At 41.9% G+C, this 18,312-nt stretch overlaps 2 protein-coding genes across 4 annotated transcripts in view; one reads left to right on the top strand and one right to left on the bottom strand.

Moving 5' to 3' along the window:
• LOC147147354 (netrin receptor UNC5C-like) overlaps positions 1 to 5,942 on the top strand; it is a 262,736-nt gene extending 256,794 nt beyond the window's left edge. For all 3 annotated transcript variants that reach the window (XM_086029738.1, XM_086029737.1, XM_086029739.1), the window contains 2 exons: positions 509 to 687; positions 2,234 to 5,942. In XM_086029738.1, the coding sequence (XP_085885864.1) occupies positions 509 to 687; positions 2,234 to 2,396 (342 nt within the window). In that variant the 3' untranslated portion in view covers positions 2,397 to 5,942. The remainder of the gene's footprint in view (positions 1 to 508; positions 688 to 2,233) is intronic.
• A 1,231-nt stretch (positions 5,943 to 7,173) lies between these two features.
• Positions 7,174 to 18,312, bottom strand: part of LOC147147358 (bone morphogenetic protein receptor type-1B-like) — a 54,763-nt gene continuing 43,624 nt past the window's right edge. Inside the window, exons 5-14 of the mRNA XM_086030437.1 lie at positions 12,330 to 12,495; positions 12,158 to 12,257; positions 11,216 to 11,318; positions 10,818 to 10,914; positions 10,594 to 10,732; positions 9,629 to 9,821; positions 9,181 to 9,478; positions 8,922 to 9,097; positions 7,756 to 7,886; positions 7,174 to 7,684 (exon numbers count right to left, since the gene is read on the bottom strand). Of these exons, the coding sequence (XP_085886563.1) occupies positions 7,559 to 7,684; positions 7,756 to 7,886; positions 8,922 to 9,097; positions 9,181 to 9,478; positions 9,629 to 9,821; positions 10,594 to 10,732; positions 10,818 to 10,914; positions 11,216 to 11,318; positions 12,158 to 12,257; positions 12,330 to 12,495 (1,529 nt within the window). The 3' untranslated portion in view covers positions 7,174 to 7,558. The remainder of the gene's footprint in view (positions 7,685 to 7,755; positions 7,887 to 8,921; positions 9,098 to 9,180; positions 9,479 to 9,628; positions 9,822 to 10,593; positions 10,733 to 10,817; positions 10,915 to 11,215; positions 11,319 to 12,157; positions 12,258 to 12,329; positions 12,496 to 18,312) is intronic.

Below are 18,312 nucleotides of genomic sequence, written 5' to 3' on the forward strand. Positions count from 1 at the left end.
ACAGTATTCATTCATTCATTCTCCAAACTATATTGAGAAGTTCTTTCGATGCATACACTGACCAAAGTTCTCTCGACGAGCATCCCATCTCATTTGCACAAGTTTTTGGCGTGAAGTCCGACATGGCCGTGGCGAGGGAGTTCAAACCGATGACACTTCGGAGACAAAAAATAACTCTGACCTTTGAACCATACGCTCTCAGCTTTTGTCGGTCCGCCAAAATCAAAGCCCCACGATTCCGGTCATGTCAGCGTGACCTCTCGCCCCGCTATGAATGATTGAACAGTCGCAGGCAGCTCGACTTAAGACTTTGTGACTTGTGCACCTTCAACAGTGTGGAAGTTAGTGGAGGAACTTCTCTGTGTGTCATCTTTGGGCATCCTCGCCATTCTAATTAGTGTTCTCAAGAAGAGGCTTTTTTTTTTTTTCAGGAAAAGACGTGAAAAAATTGTGGGGGGTTTTTGGAGGCAGAAAAGAATGACTGGCATTTCAATTTGTTTCATTGTAGGAGCTCCAGTGCATAGACACGTCCCTGATGGACCCAGCCAGCAACATCACCACGTTAGTGGGGCCTAACGCCTTCCGCATCCCCTTGTCCATCAGACACAAATTGTGCGGGAGTCTGGACGCGCCGCAGACGCGAGGCAACGACTGGAGGATGCTCGCCCACAAGCTCAACCTGGACAGGTCACTTCAATCCTTCGAATGACTCGACACCACATGCGCATTCATTCACATATTTATTTGGAAGATTTACATGAAAGGAGCGAAATATACATTATGTCATTAATTTTGTGTTTTTTAAATTACACAATTTAATTTTTAAATTATTCATATAATGGCATTACTGAATGTATTTATTCTATGATTTAAAAATCATTATTCAATTAAAAATGTATAAATAAAGCATGTAAAATATGTATTATTATTTTCCCCATTTTAACTTATTTATTTAGCTAGCTACATGAAATAAAACATTATTTTTAATGTTTTTAAGCTTGTTTTTTTTTTGCATTTCGCAATAGAACTAAACATTTAAATTGAAAAAAATATATATTTTTCTTAATCATTTTTGTTTTACACCTAAAAAAAGTAGTTATCCACTTGAGTTTTCATTTTCTTCTTCTTGTAATTATGTTTTTGTATATATTTTAAATCTAAAAAAAATGTGGGGTGGAAATATATTTGTAATGAAATGTTATGAAACTATGATTTGTATGTCATCAAAAATATTGAACTAGTGTGACAGTAACATTGTTTCAGCTCCTTTTTTCTGTCAAATTACCATTCAAACATTCCATAATAAATAAATGCATAAATAAGATAAAAATGCAATTTGAAAAAAATAATCCACAACAGTTAGGTTTATAAATGCTCAGTATGCTTTTATCAGATTGAAATGTAGAGTTTGTCTCAATTCTTGTCGGACATGTTGAAGATACAAGCGTCAAAATACGACTTTAGTGTGTATGAGAGAAAGCAAGAGTTCAATGTGAGCTGCAGAGCTGAACAGCAGGAGGCCTCGCCGGCAACAAAATTTTGACAAGGAAAATAACAGTCAAAGGAAGAAAATACAAGAAAGTGAGAGGAAGGAAGAGGAGAATGATACAAACGATCAAAGTATTTCCTCGGGAAATTTGGGGACCTTTGATGGACTCACCTGTTGTTCCAGTTTTACGTTTAACAAAATTGTGTTTTTATCACTTTAAATCCTCTCACGCTTCACACAAGTTGAGAGGTGATGGACTCGAGTCAGACTTAAGTTGCCAATTTTAGGACTCTGGGCTTGCTTGGCTAAAACATAAGCTCCTCAATAGACGTAGCTTGCATACTAGCTTGAAAACAAGCTAGCACAAACTGAAAACAATATAACAATACTCATACATACGCATCCATACGTCATCCTATTCGAAAAACAACTAGTATTACTGCAGCTTAGTTGTGACTGTGTTCTTAGTGTATTTGTTATGTAAGTCTTATACTGCCCCCTGGTGACCAAGGCACGCACACCAAAAGGAGCAGCACAATGTCAATGGGCAGTGTGTTTAAATATTTAAATAGTGTGTGTTATAACTGTATGTTTTCATCAAGTTCGATATTATTTACCTATTAAAAACACATTGCAAATATTTTTTAAAGATTAATGACATTTGCATTCATTTCAGTGGTTCAGAAGTCAAGGCACCGCTGTACAGTGAACGTGGGTTTTATGTCTGTTTTTGGCATTCCTCAGGTACTTGAACTACTTTGCTACCAAGTCCAGTCCAACGGGCGTCATCCTGGACCTGTGGGAGGCCCAGCACTTTCCCGACGGGGACCTCAACGAACTGGCCGCCGTGCTGGAAGAGATGGGTCGACACGATAGCAACTTGTGCTCCATGACCATGGAACACTGACCGGGCTAGGAGACCAACGACACGGACAAATGGCAATGGTGACCATGTACACGGGCCAGGCTAACCGAGAGGGACGCTAGCGGGATGAAGGCGCCCCCCCACCCCCACCCCAAAAAAAACCCAGACAAAAAACGCTTTGGGGAGTGTCTTGTACTCGTCAAGAACAAACTAAACTAGCAACGTTACTTAAAAGTGGCATCGTAAGTATCGGGCTGACAAAACAAACTAAGGACATAGATGGAAGGAAAGCGTTAATGACCGGTTGCTAGCAAGCTAGCAATGGTAAAGGGATAATTAAAAAAAAAAAACTTAAAGAACTGTTTGAACAAATCTTTATCCGTCAAGTGATGTTACTTAAAAGTGCCATCACATGTAGCGGGCTAACAAAATGGAGCTATTGAATTGAGGGAAAGCGTTTGTGAACCGCTAGCAAGTATGAAAGGAAGCTATTTTAGGAAAAAAAATGCTTTGGTGAGTGTTTGCACGACTGTCAACTTGTCCAGAAGAAATTAAAATAGCGGTGTGGCTTTAAAGTGACATCGTATGTAGGGGGCTAACAAAACGAGCTAAGGACGTACACTGAAATAAAGCCTTAGCGACAGTTGCTAACCGCTCGTGAGCATAAATGGAACATAGCTTTGAAAAACGCTTTGGGGAGTGTTTTACGGCTTGTGTTTACGGTCAGGAACAATCTAAACTAGCGTTGTTATTAAAAATTTGGCATCGTATGTAGCGGACTCAGAAAACAAGGAAAGGATGTAGTTTGAGGGAAAAGGTTGGAAATGATTTCTAATGACTAGTAATGTCAACAGAAGAAAGCTCAAAGATTTATTGTATACATTTTAATTATTCAAAAAGGCAAGAGATGAACCGACCCAGCAAATCAGAGGCCGCGTCCTATAGCAACTGTCAATAAGAGGTTCTGCCAAGCATCAAGCCCCTCCCACTAGCCACGCCTCCACTCGGATGATGTAATCATTCGACCGGTTTCCCATGGCAGATGAAGAAAAGTACAGATGGGTTCATATGAGCGAGATTTATTTTTTGATTACATGAGTATTGAGTACATGCGGGAAGTAGATTCGCCCTAATTATTATTCCTTTTTTTCTTTTATGATACTGATTATTATTGATTGAATGAATGCAAGTTCTGGCAAGAGAATCTGAGTTACAACTGCAGAAAGCAGCATTATTTTTCATAATGACTAACAACCAGCAGGGGGTAGAAGAAAAAGAAGGAGACCGTGAACACAACACATGATTAACACGCTCCTTTTTTATTTATTTAGTTTCTTAAAAATATGTCATGCATATTCAAACAGTTAGAGCTCTGGTGTAAAAGTGTGACATAACAGTCATCACTTTGTTGATCTTTAGCGCCATCCAGTGGCCTTAACAATATGGTCTAGCTATCGTTTTTATTTTATTTTAATGACTCATATGATACATACATGAAATACATGATTGTCATATATAAGGTATTATATATCATGAAAATTATTTTTATGTTTGTAGGACCATAATTATTTGAGTTAATTTTTAGGTTTTCCCAAACAAAATCCATGTCACCACACCATGGAAATGGTGTTTAATTAAGGTTTTTTTTTTTAGTTTTTTTTTTTTTTTTTTTTTTTTTTAATCTTAAAAAACATTTTGAAATAATTTTCAAAGCATGAATTATTTTTTTATTTATTTTATTTTTTTTTTTCATATTTTAGTTGTCAAAATATATTTGAGTGTTTGGGATTAATCATTCCAAAACATATTAAATGTATTTAAAAAAATAATATAAATATTTGAAATAGTTCAAAACAAGTGTTAATTTCACTTGTTTGTTTTTTTTTTCATTTCATAACAGCACTATTAGAACAGAAATCATTCATCATTATTTTAAAACATCTCAGATTTCAAATTGTTTTGCATCATTTTCATCAGCATTGTGAAATTGTTTTAGTACTGTTATTATTCGGTTGGTGCACTATGTTTGGAAAAAATGTTTTGTAAATCATTCTCAGTTTTGAGGTAAAAAAAATTACCTTAAAAAAAGTTAATAGTGTATTTGATCAAGGAATGAAAATGTAATTCTTCGAAGCGATGTATTTTTAGGTTGGCACTCAAAATGAGGAAATCAAAGGCATGTATTATTCTAATGACAGTCTCAGTTAATTCTAAAATGGAGAAAAGAATATTCTTTAATCCAGTTTTTCATTGGGAAAAAAGAAAATATGATTTGGGGGTGCTGGGACTGAAAATGGGATAAAAAGGGATTCTTGTTATTATTATAAAAACTTCATTTTGAAATCATTGTCAGTCATTTTGAAAAACATTTTCAGATGAAAAAATTCAAAATCATTTGTATTTGTAAATTGTAAAATGTTTTTAAACCAAGATTAAACATTGTATGTTTTTTTTATTTTTCAGATGAAACTGGGACAAAATTATTATTATTATTATTATTATTGTTATTATTATAAGTGACTGATGGTGTAGTGGTACACACACCTGTGTTATGTGCAGGCAGCGTGGGATCGGTTTCCGCTCAGTGACGGTGTGCCCTGCGACTGTCTTGGCGACCAGTTCGGGGTGTAGTCTGCCTTTCGCCCATTGTCAGCTGGGCTAGGCTCCAGCACCTCCCCGCGACCCTTTACAGGATAAGCGGTTTGGAAGATGACACATTATTATTATTACTATTAAAAAAAATAAACATTTGAGATAGTAGAGTTTTTTTTTTTTTTTAAGTATTTTTTTTTATCCAAAATATGCACAACATATTTTGGGGAAAAAAAAAAAAACTAAAACCACCCTCAATTTTGACAGGCTGTCCACTATTTTGACAATTTTGTAATGACCATTATCTTGAAAGTATGTAAACAATCAGTATGTAGCAGGCAAAAGCTTGTTTTTTTGTTTAGTTTCTTTTTTTCGTCGCGTTTTCTCTTTTGGGGGGTGCTCCAAAATGAGTGCTTATAGGTTGGATGTTGTGAGTGTTTTGTTTCCTGATGTAAGTGCTTATTCAAAAAAGGGTACAGGGTGTGTTTCAAATGCAAACTCGAACCCAAAGGCGACGACGACGTTGACTTTTTTTTCCTTAATTTTCACAAACCTGCCAGTCGACAGTTTACCCGCCAGACAAACTCTTCAAGTGGACTCGACTGAAACAAATCAAGTGTTGTTATTGTATGGAAACGTAAGGAAAAAAAGGTTTTCTATTTGACTACAGTGTGTACACTTGTGTCACTTTAATAGTTACAAAAAAAAGTTAGTAGTTAGTTGTTTCTTTATTTCTTTGTTGTTGTTGTTGTTTTTTTTGTCGACTATGCAAACTGCCATTGGTTGTCATGATGGACGTCTTGGCTGTGCTTGTACCGTTTTGCTATTGGGGGGTGATTTGGAGTCGACACGTGTTAAACCGTGGTGACTGTTTTGGTTGCATCCGGCACGCTTGTCATGACATCTTTTTGCTCTCTCCTTGTTTTCTGTACAAAGTGTAAGAAAGAATTTTTAAGACGATTAATAAATTATATTTATAAGCAATGCTCAACACGACTTGCTGTGCTACCGTTTGTTTTTTTACACGCACCTCTATCGTTGCACTTGTCTCGTCTTGAATCGAGGCTTTTAAGCTCATTTGAAAGACTCACCCTACAGTGATTTGGAACCCGAACACCACTTTGAATCCTTACTTTGAAAACCTAACCTCAGTTTAAAAAGCCTACTTTAAAACCCTTATCTTAGTTGAAAATTCTACATTGAAACCCTAAACCTAGTTTAAGGCCCTAAAGTCAAAACCTAACCCTTGTTTGAAACCGTAATTTCAAACCCTAGTTTAAAATGCGAATTTGAAACCCTAAACCTAGTTTAAACTCCTAATTTGAAACCCCAATCTTACTGTAGTTTTAAAACCATAGCCCTTGTTTGGAAACCTAATTTGAAACCCTAACCCTTGTTTAAAACCCTATTTGAAACCCTAATTTTACTTTAAAACACTAATTTGGAATCCCAGTCCTTGTTTGAACCCTAATTTGAACCCCCAATCCTTGTCTAAAACTCTCATTTGAAACCCTAATCTTATCCTATTTAAAAACTGCAACCCTTGTTTGAAACCCTAATTGGAAACCCCAACCCTTGTGTAAAATCCTAATTTGAAACGCTAATCTCAGTTTGAAACCATACCCCTACTTTGAAACCTTACGTTGAAGCCCTATTCCAACTTTAAAATCTTGACCTAATTTGAAAATTGAAATGTGAACGCTAATTTGAAACCCCAACCCTGCTTTGAAATGTGAACCCTAATTTGAATCCCTGCTTTGAAACCCTAACCCTAATTTAAAAAGAACGAATTTGAAACCCTAAGCCCTACTTTGAAACCTTAACCCTACTTTGAAACCATAATCCCGCTTTGAAACCCTAACTTTAATTTTCAAAACTACTTTGAAACCTTACCCCGACTTTGAAACCCCCATTTTGATTCCCAACTTTGAAACCCAAACCCCACTTTGAATCCCTACTTCAGGGCTCAGGACTGCCCCTGAATGGTGTGGCCTTTTGCCCCTAAAATTTGAGACAGTACAAGTACATGTTTCATTTTACTCGTGCAATTACAACCAGCAAAATTGCTGATATATATTTGTTGAATGTTTTTTGCTGCTGACAAGCTTTTCTGGTCCTGAATCTGAAGTCAAGCAACCCCGCGACCCTTGTGAGGATAAGCGGTATCGATAACGGATGGATGGAAGTCAAGCAATCACGACAGTAACGAATAAACACCAGAGTCAGCTCACTTCTAACCAATACTTTTAATGAAGGTTTTACATGGAAAATAACGTGAGCCACGACAAGGAGAAAACAAAACATTTGTACACTCTACAAATGTAACCAGCATGAAGAAAAATGTCTTAAAGCCTCACAAGTACACTTTGTCACATAGTGCCAGCTCGTGTTCCTCACTGTCCATTTTTAAGGGACCCACGCATTGCTTCTCCTCCTTCTTCTTCTTCTTCTTCTTCAACAAGCAAAATGAGCTTTCACAGAAAGCAACCCATGGACACGCACGTACAGTACATACACACGCGTGTGACTGAGTGAGTGAGTGGGTGAGTGAGTGAGTGGGTGAGTGTGAGTGAGTGAGTGTGTGAGAGTGAGTGAGTTTGCGAGTGCAACCCTCACAACTTGATATCTTGCGATTCAGACATCTTGGCCAGCGTCTTCTTCACCCGCAGGGCCATGAGGCGGCAGGCCGGATTATGAGCCCAACACTCGCTCATCAGCTTCCCCATCTGACGCAAACACTGCGGGAAAACGCACGCTGGTCACGTGACGCCACGCGTGTCGTGCTGCGGCGCGCCGCGGGAGGTTTTACCTCATCGCTGGTCCACCGATTGGGGAAGGAGGGCCGTAGTCTTTTGATGCAGACCACCTCTCGCATGTCTTCGTAGGACGGGTCGCTAGGGACCAGGTCGTGGTAGGGCAGCTGGTACTCCTCCAGGATGCCTTCGCCCGCATGAAAAACAGCATTGGGTCAGTAACACTACGTTTACATGGACACAATTTCTTTCATCCGATCAGTGTTCGGATTCAAATTGTGATTGGATGCACTGTTTACGCGGACACTGAAAATATTGATCCGTTTAGGATTCGCGTGTTCATGCGTCACGCTTTTCGATCGGAGAAAAATATTTTGACATCCGCAGATTGAGCAAATATACCGGAAGTAGTCGTAGAAGAAGCCGTTAGCGACTTCCGTGTCAACAAAACATGGCTCCGTCCATTTCCGTTAGCATTATTTTGCATATTTACGTCGACTTCACACTTCCTAATGGAGCTGCAAATGTACCGGTTCGGTCTTGCGCCCCTCATGTCTCGCGGGCGTAGCTTCCGGGAATAACAGATACGATAACAGACGCGTATGCTGACATCACAGACATGCCCGGTAAACGCGGTTTGTTCCGAAATTTCGGAATAAGTGTTTTCATGCGCGCCCATCAAATTAACAGTCGTCATAAATCCACTTCTCTCGTTCGGAATAAAATCTTGATCGAAATGGGCTTGATCGGGTCAGGATATTCTGAATGGGGTGTGTCCATGAAGAATTTTTATTCCGATCACGCTTTTAATCCAACTACAGTAGATGTGTCCATGTAAACGTAGCACGATGCCGGAAAGACATTACGAAGTAACGAGCTACTCCGAATTGTGCACTTTTTTCCGGTAACGACTAATCGCTACTTTTTCCAGTCAAGCGATCAGACTACAGTTGCATCATCAAATATCACAACAATGTTACCCTATAGAATATATTTACTTAAATTGAAAGTGGCAGCAATATTTCAGTTCGGATCACTTCAATTGACACCCCACTTCTCAAGCTCACTTTGAACCGAGTGTATACATCTTGGGTGGACAACCCAGCAGACTAAAGGCGCCGCTGCCACACACGGCCTCGCGGCATAGCATCCCACTTCTGACACCTCCGAGGAGCACCGTCAACCAGAATTTGAATTTGGTACGCAAAAAGGGGCGACATACCTCCTGACACGCAGCGGCGGGCGATCTCCCACAGGATGAGTCCGAAACTGTACATGTCGGCCATGATGTACGACTGGAAATGAGTCCTGTTCAGGGTCTCGTCCAGAACCTCGGGGGGCATGTAGCGCTTGGTGCCCACTCGCGTGTTGGGGGGTATGTCCACCTCGTTGGTATCGCTGCAGGGGCGGCGGAAACATGCTTGAAAAATTCCACTCGCGGCACCATTTTTGCGACGGTTTAACGCCATCCGCTCGCGCACCTGATGAACTTGACGGCGAGGCCCAGGTCGGCGACGCAGCAGGCGCCGTTCCTCTTGACCAGGATGTTCTTGCTCTTCAGGTCCCGGTGGGCGATGGCCGGTTTCCCCTGCGTGCCAAAGATCTCCGTGTGGAGGTGGCACAGGCCCGACACGGACGAGTAGGCCAGCCGCAGCATGGCCTTGCTGTCCAGCGTGGTGGACTTGAGGTAGTCGTACAGCGAGCCGCTCTCGTGGTAGTCGGTGATCAGGTAGAGCTGCGTCCACGAGCCCGTGCCTTTGATGTCCGCCGCGATGAACCCTGAGCGCGAGAAAAACGGCTTAGCCAAACTACTGAGATTCTTTCATTTCATACACTGTGTACCATGAAAGCTGCCCATCCAAAAAAAAAAAACAGCCACTCGTCGAATGAATATTTGAGCCCTAAGTGCGTCAAGACTGCCGTGTTTACCCAGTATGTTCTCGTGCCTCATGAGGCCCGTCTGGTAGATCTCGGTTTCCCGGAACCAGCTGGCCTCCTCGGTGGTGAAAAAGACTTTAACCGCCACTTTCTCCCCTCGCCAGCGACCCATCCACACCTCGCCGTAGCGGCCTTTGCCTATCTGCTTCACCATCTGGATCTGCTTGGCGATCGTCCTCTGCACCTGTGGGGGGCAGAAAGTTCAAGGTTAAAAATCAATAAGGGTGTCCGATGTCGCGGATTTTAAGTGATCACTTTTGATGGGTTTTTAAAGTATGCAGACAGGTCTAGATTTCGAATAGTTGGCCTTCAGCGTAGTGCCACATTGCGCCGCAACAAGAAGAGGCAGAAAATGTCCCTAACTAAACGGCAGTAATAGTCGTTGTTCCCCAGCTGTGGAAAAGTAGCCGTTGTTTCAAGCTTCACATTTACCATAGCATCTCTAGTACGCTAATGTCGGTTAGCCCGTCTATAAAGGTCCACAGACTGTTTGTTAGACATATATTTAGTCCAACATTTTGGTGTTTAAATACACTGCCCGATGTTTAATTCTCTTTACTTTTATGTGTCAGTTTAACAGTTTAAACTTCAACTGGAAGTGAGAAATTTGTCGCATTAAGCAAGCACAGTTTGGCTGCTTATTTGGGGAACTGTGCGAGCGAGTCTTCTTATTTTCGTTTCCTCGCGTGATGTTATAATATAGCCTCCCATTTGTTGACAGCAAGACTGTGACAACAAGGAATTACTTTCTAAATTTTGTCTTAATAAGTTTTAATTTGTTTAAAGTGTATCGGAGGGGTACAAAAATTACATAAATAATTCATATGGTATCTCAATATCACAGATTTTCAAATATTATAGGTGAGTCTGGAAGGCAGCCCGCAATAAATGAAGGTTGCGCGGCACAGAATATTCCCTATTTGCTGGCTCCTAATAGTGCAATACCCCCATCTCACCAGCAAGGGGAGCCCTGAGCCTGAACCTGAGCTCTGCGATTGCTCGATTAGATCCTTCAGGGACTCTCCAGGTGGAATGTAGGTCTCATCCTGCTCGAGGCCGATGGTGTAACGAGGACGGGACACCTGACGCTTGTATCTATTTAAAAAAAAAAAAACACCATGAATATTCAACAGAGCCTTTTACAGAAGAGATCAAATAATTTTTGATGGATAATATTTACCTAAAGTAGCAGAAGACAATAATTACAGCCAGAATTATGCTGCAGACAGTGACGGAGATCGACAAGGCCATGTGGTGGATTTTTCCATCAAAATAAACTGGAAAAAGAGTACGAATGGAAACTATCATTCCACTCAACATATATTTCATACACCTATTGTATTTAAGCACTGTTAATGGTAACTTATCAAAAAAAACAGCTTGGCAATAAAGAATTTTTCTAGGACGGGGCTGATTCATCAAAGTACGAACCCAAGATACTTCAAACCAAACTGGATGACTACTGTTCAGTTTCAGACATGGGTGCTTGACATTTTGACCCAATTTCAATGTCACTCGGTGAAACTGGAGTAGTGGGCAAATTTCATTTGAACTTTACATCTCATAAGACACACTTACGAGGCGGCTTAAGAGGCGGCAGAGTCGGGTGAAGATTTCGATTGCAGTAATCTTCATCCGTGCAGCATTCCACTGACCTCCTTTGACGCGGGCTCCATGCATCCTGGAGACAACAAATGAAGACACTCTGCTCTTTAAAGTGGTACCTTGGTTTTTGAGTGAGTCGATTTTTGCACAGGGACAACATGTTTCCCTACTTTTCACTTTGTAAATGCAAAGATGGGCTCAAACGCGACTGCTCACCGACATGATCTACTAACGAGGCACGCTCAGGATTGTGTCTGCCAAATGTGCAAAATTGCTGCGCACGTTTTTGCACGTTCTGTGAGAATTACATGAAAATAGGTTGATTTAGTGTGCTGAAGACAAAACGTGGTGGCTGATTTTGTGTCTTAAAATACTGCGTCTGAAAAGAAGATGCAAATGAGGATGCGCATGCAAAATTAGACGTGACGGGTAGGAATGATATTTTCCGCTCGTGTCAACATTTTTGAAATGCCAGAAACAATTTTTTTTTTTGCCCGTTTTTATCATTTATTAGCAATGCAATTTTGGCACTTCTGTATGATTTGCTTATTTGTAGCCAGTCACCTACTGTATGACGAAACTCCTTTCATTTCCTTGCGTGTGGGTAAATTCAGCGTTTGGACGCGCAATCAACAATTAATTTAAAAAACATGGCGTCTACACGGTTACCGGTGTCACCAAAATTCCTGGAGCAACAGATCTATTTTCTGTAACTCAGCATTGTATTTGTTTGCCTTCCACTAACACTTCCACTTCCATCACTGCAGATGTCATTTTGCACTTGTGGTGCTCTCCCAAATTTTCTTTGATCAAAACCAACAGCGCTAGCTAAAGCTAAACTCACTTTTACGCCTGTACATATTTCCATGCAAGAAGCCCTCGGAAATCCAATTGAAGTTGTTTGGATCTACTCACTCGGCACTGAAACTCGGACCCGACCAGCCCCAGACAACCTCCAGTCAAGACTGGAACGCCCCCGTCTTCCTCCACCATGGTGAAACAGTAGCCATCAGTCCTGAAAAATACCATTTTAAGTTATTCCACCGGTCTGGCCATCGCTTTGTTCGGGATGAGCGTGCCGGCGTACCGGCATGTGTTGTTGGTGGAGTCCTCCGGACAGTAGTGGTTGCAGTGACATGAAAGCAGTCGCTGCGACGAGGAAGCGGTGGACGCACTTGCGCTTTTCTCCTTGCCGCCACCAGCCGCTGCGTCCTTACTGGATGCTCGAAGCAGCATGCTGTCCAATATGTTGCCTGGGAGACGGAGGAAGACCAGAGCTTGATCATGATCTTGATCGGCCATACCATGGCATCACCTGGCTGGCTGCGCGTTTGGTACCCGGGCCCTACGCAACGTAATCCGCCTCTTAATGCCACCATTGTCACTCCACAAGTCTAGAAATCAATACTAGATAAATACAAAAATGCAACATTTCTGCAACTACAATATTTAGCTAACAACAAGACTAAGATATTGAAAATGTAAAACATAATGCTCACCAGAAATAATGAGTATTAAATGTATAAAGAGTATTAAGATAAAAGCATTTTCGAGTTGGATTTGGCTGGACGGGTTTTGCCCTAACCAACTAATCAGGGAACAGAAAATAGTGATGTCATCAAGCGCCAGCGCTCTGGATCTGTGAGGTTGAATTTGAATAAATAATTGGTTTTAAAAAAAAATGACTCATTGGTAACACAATTTGACCAGCATTACTTCGCCTCGGCAGCAAATATAGGCCGAAATCTGATTGGACAACAAAATCATTGGTACTTGAAGCAGTGAAGAAACAGAAATGCGACCAAAAAAAGAGAGAATACACTGTTGGGTATAAATGAATACATCATCATGGAACAAATATTAGACTTTAGGTTGTAAATGTGTGCCAGTGCTTCAGATCCGTTGAGGCCAACAGAGAAAGCCTTTCCGACCCTGATTTCCACACCATAGACTATGTGAAAAAAACGCTGCAAGAAAAAGTTGACCATTGAAACAACAGAGGACGTGTGACCAGATACATGGGGAACACAGTTACATTCCACTAATTTTCATTAACACGATAAAACGACACTGCTTGTAGCCATCGTTAAGACGTCGCAGCTGACTGAAGTGTAAATGTTCAATCCCAGGATGAAATTATTCTCTGTATTTTTCTCTCCCCCCCCCCAGTGAGAGACGTGGGGTCCAATTTTGGTTACCGAAAATGTGCTTCCCCGCAACACAAGTTGCACGCTCGCTACTCACCATTGCCAGACACAAACAGCGCGCAGCAGATACTGTACTGATACTCCTGTAAGACCATTCCCACAACACATGCTTTTTCAATCTTGCTCGTCCAACTTTCCCAAAAGAAGCAGAACAAAGCTTCGGTATTCCGTCTTATCCTATTTCAAAGAAGCACCTGTTTGTCACTTGAGGGAGGATGTGGGGGGAGTGTGTGAAAGTGCGAAAAGTGTCTCCTCCTCTGTAGCTTTTAGGATTTTCATTCATTCCGGCACGCTCATTGAGAGCAGATGCCCGACAGCTGCGAGAGGAGATGCTGAGAACAAGGCGTGGGGGGCGTCCTCTTTCTCTCTCTTGGAGTCAGACGTGCACACTTGAAGTTTTTCCCTCCCGTGGAATGTGATTCAGCGCCGCTACCACGCAGGAAGCTGAAGTCTGCATCCCGAGTTTTGTTTGTTTTATGCACGATGCGCTGCAGAATCCGGATCATGATGCATTAGAACCGCAATACCAATGAATGGAGCTTCAAATAATTTCAAATGATCACTTTACTGGCGAGCTATTTTTAGAGCACGCCCGTGGGCTACTCATGTGGGGATGACCTGGTGTCTGCCGCCGCTAACAAAAACAGCAGCACCAAACCAGGTGCATAATAAATCGCTCAGAAGATATGTCATTTTGTAAGCGCTTTTCTTAAAGCTGAATTCAACCCCAAAATGTTCTTTGTAATATTATGTTCTATGTAGCCCCCACTAGTCTAAACACGGCATTCTGATGAATACTGCGTTTGTGGAATACGAGTTAAGCAGCAAAATGCACCTGATTTTGTCCATCTCAGTTGGCGGCCATTTTGCCATTTTCTCTCAACTGAAAATGACATCACAGTTGCTCAGGGCTTAGCTTCAGAAAACATGTGAGCTGAGATGGATGAAAATGAGTGGCATTTTTTATGTGAATTATCTGGGTTTTTTTAAAAGCAATTAAGGTACTGTAATGCCCTCCCACATGGGCAAGGAGAGCCACAATCACTGATAGACTTATTTACAGAATGGGGCCAAAAAAAAATCAAACAAAAACGAGAAGAAACAAGAGAAGGACGAAGGTTTTAAAAGGAGGTCACTTGGCGCGAGGACTAAGTGGAGGAGTCCGAGGAGGGGCGGGGGGGCTGGGAGACGGGATGACCAAAACGAGACGTGACAGATCTGCGGGGAACTATTGCGGCTGCTCACAAGAGGCGCTGGCCTTTGCTGCCCTTTCTCTCACTCTGCAGCCCTCCTGCAAACACTTTGCGCCTCTCTCCCGCACTTGGTCACTCCCTATCGCTTCACGTATGTGCAGCCTTAAGGTAGCCTTGTCATCCTCCATTAGCTTTGATTTTATCCACCCCCTACTTTTGTCATTTTCTTAGCGTGGCCTCTCTGCGTGGGTCCACCGGGTTGTCGTGCGCGGTGCCGAACGGTGACGTGCCGCGCGGTTCACGGCTGTCTTCCCTGGATATAAAAATATGAACCCAAAATAGAGGGTTATTATGTATTTCAGTTTTGACCTTAATCGAAACACTTGTTTTCAAATCCCTTTCATTATTTTCTATAACTATTTGACAAGTTATGATTAATTGATTGGACCCAAACAGCGTTACCACAATACAAGTGAGGGGAGGAAATCGTCGGGGACTCCCGGTTAAAGATGGCCGCTAGGTCTGCACGTCCTCAACCCGCCAAGGCTTCCGCTAGTGGTCATGTATATCTATGGGAGCTTAGCACTGTCACACGCCAGCAGCGGCAGGGTACTTTCTCGACTCAAATGTGCACTTTCAATAGCTTTTCTGGCATTTTACTCAAGGAAAGACTAAGGGCCATGACATCAAACCGGTGAATGTGGAGCAAAACACGACAGTGTCAGGAGCTAAAGAACATGGGATATAACTTTGGCGCTTGAATGCATCAGTTGGGCGCCGCACAGGCTAATGAACAACAACGGAGAAGAACAAGGGTCCCTAATTATGTAAAGGGCTACAACAGCAAAGTGGAGACTGTGGAATATAATATTGGAGCATCCAAAGCCAATTTGCACTTCACATCCGTAATCAGCGGAATTTATTTATCTTGTAACTGTGCTGCCTCGTGGCTCCCTGCTGTCTCCCGATTTTCTCCGGAAATGACAGGAATGCCGGTAATCTGTCAATCTATCTGTCTCTCTCTCTCTCTCTCTCCACCATGTTGTTATCATCTACAGACCATGACCGATCACCTTGTCTTGTGTGGAGTGGTTCTACTTTGTTTTATCATATCTGTATATGGCAGGAAGGGTGAGCACGGTCAATCCAGGAAACAAGGTCATGCATTTGCAGGAATTACGAAGAGTTGTACAAAAATCCTGGTGAATTGAAAAAAGTCGAGTCGATCGTATCTCAAGGCAGCAAATACCAGTGTACAATTTTATCGCATATAAGAACAGGAATGATGTCACACGTCACCCCGTCGGGTCCCAACTGACCTCAGCACATGCATGTAAAAGACACCACAATACCAAAAGTATCATCGACACATTTCATGCATGCAATTACCTGTATATATTTTTTGTATTCACATTCTTTAAAGCGGGCATATGGGGTAAAACGATGGGGTGAAAAAAAAGTTTATCGTTGGGTTTCATTTATTGCGGGTGGTTTCGAAACTTATTTCCACAACAAACGAGGGTTCACTGTATTTCCATCATTTCTAAAGGGAAAAATGCATTTGAAAATGAATCCAAACAAATTATGTCAAAGTCTAGCGATATCTTGTGATGAATGATTTCCACTCTCCAGCTGTCCAAATGTCAAAAAACATATCTAAAATCTCAACAAGTTTTATGAGTCTGAACTTCCAGGTGCTTGGCTGAAATCGTAATCGTTTCAAGCTCTTTTGCTAAACTAGCCTTTCAAATGTCATAAGGAGCCTCTTGGTCCCGCCCCCACGGGTCTTCGAGACCTGATGGCAGGATATAGAGGTCACTGCCAACACGCAATTAACAACGGCTCGGCCCCAGAATACCTCCAAAAAAGCTTAAAGGCTCTTTTCAACACATGGGGCTTTGTTGCGAGTGAAGACCGGAGGTGAGTGAGAGCTACGTTGTGCTTGACTAACAAGATGGAGAAGGGCAGGTCCAGATAGAAAAAAAGCAAAAGAAGCAAAGAAAGCGTCTTCATTAGTCATCCAGCTGGTGTCAAATAAAGCCTTTCATTAAGCTTGTGTAAATACTACCTGCATCCTCCTTTCCACTCCCTTCGGCTCTAAGTGGTTGTTCATCTTCGCCGTGTTTGACAGTCGGTCGGCACTACGTGTGGGAGGGACGTATTTGCTGCACCGGCTGGGTTTACTCCCGATGCCCACGTTTTTAATCTTAACGTTGTTCCTCACGTCAGTGTCCGGATGAGCTAAACCATCACGCCTGTAGCGGGATGTCTTAATGACTTTAGGGGGGGTCGGACTTGCTCATCCTGGTCTTTAAAAGTCTTTGAAACAAACCCGGGCTGAGCGTCACCAACAACCTCATTTGTAAAGTTTTTGACAGGCATGTAACATTCATGGGGAAGAAGGGCTTGTAAAAGCATCAGTTTTCATCTCCCAAAATGATAACTGCTTTCACCTGGAACAGCGGTAGCCACATTTTTTATCCCGTGGCTTGCGCCCACACTACAAAAGCATGCATAGTCGGTTGATTGAATTTTCCAAGATGTCCATGGTTGTGAATGTGTGTGAAAGTTTGGTGTGCCTTGTAATTGGCTGCGCACCAGTTCGATAGGCTCTAGCTCACCCACGGGGGATTTTTATCCATTTGTCCAGGAATACATTCATGAATTCATCGCGATCGTTCCAGTTCTTCTCAAAATGTGTTTTAAGCGTTCGTTTACCAAAGTCAACGGAATCCACTACATTGTCTGTGACTGACTGAGAAACCTGGATTCATCAATTGAGGTGTTTGCCAAAGTATGGAATTTGGAACGGAGGGTCGCTGCCCAGCTCTGGCAAAAACACTTTACAATTTAGCACTACCCATCTATCAAGGGTAACGACTTCTGATGGGGGCTCATTTGGGAAACCTCCCAAGTATGAGTCCATTAAAGCACAAACCCTGGAATTTGCCCAAAATGGCTGTTTTGAAACCAAAACGGCCAATTTCAAATTCCTGTTTTGTCCACTCAATTTTGAACAATGAAACTGGTGTCAGAAGCTAATTTGTTCTAACTTTCTGAGTGAGTTTTGGAGGGGTGGGTTGGTGACCCTAAAACTGCATACAGGATACACACGCTTGCAAAAACTGGTGAGTTCTTGGGCATGTTGAGGCCACCCAAAAGGCAATTCCATTTGTGAGATGAATAAACAGCAAATTCCACAAAAATTGACTGGTGTGGGAAAAAGAATTACTTTAGCCATCACTTCATCATGTCAAACCAGAACGAATGACCCAATAATGAATGAGCCACTCTCTGTGGGGGATGAGTTAGAGGCACACACAAGGATTCCGGAACTCCAGGTTCATTCCAGAAAAGCCCTTGGAGCTAGAAAGCAGTGTTGGGGAAATTGGAAATACAAAGCGGATGAAGAATAGAGAGCATCTGGTCCTGTCATCAATTCTCTCTCATAAATAACTCAAACTATATCCATACCACCTGAAGACCATTTGTCCCAAGCTAAAAATCAAAGCTACAAACAATGTAGTTGGGATTTTTGTGATGGTATATCGAGTGTATAACAACTGATTCAGAGGATTTCAAACACACAAATAAAGATCCTATACCATGCAAAGAATTGAAAAATACATAAACATAAAGGGTTACTTTTGGAGTAATCAAGAAGTCATGA

Source organism: Filicampus tigris, chromosome 5 (assembly GCF_054856515.1).
Source record: "Filicampus tigris isolate MCC_2025a chromosome 5, RoL_Ftig_1.0, whole genome shotgun sequence".
Lineage (NCBI taxonomy): Eukaryota > Metazoa > Chordata > Actinopteri > Syngnathiformes > Syngnathidae > Filicampus > Filicampus tigris.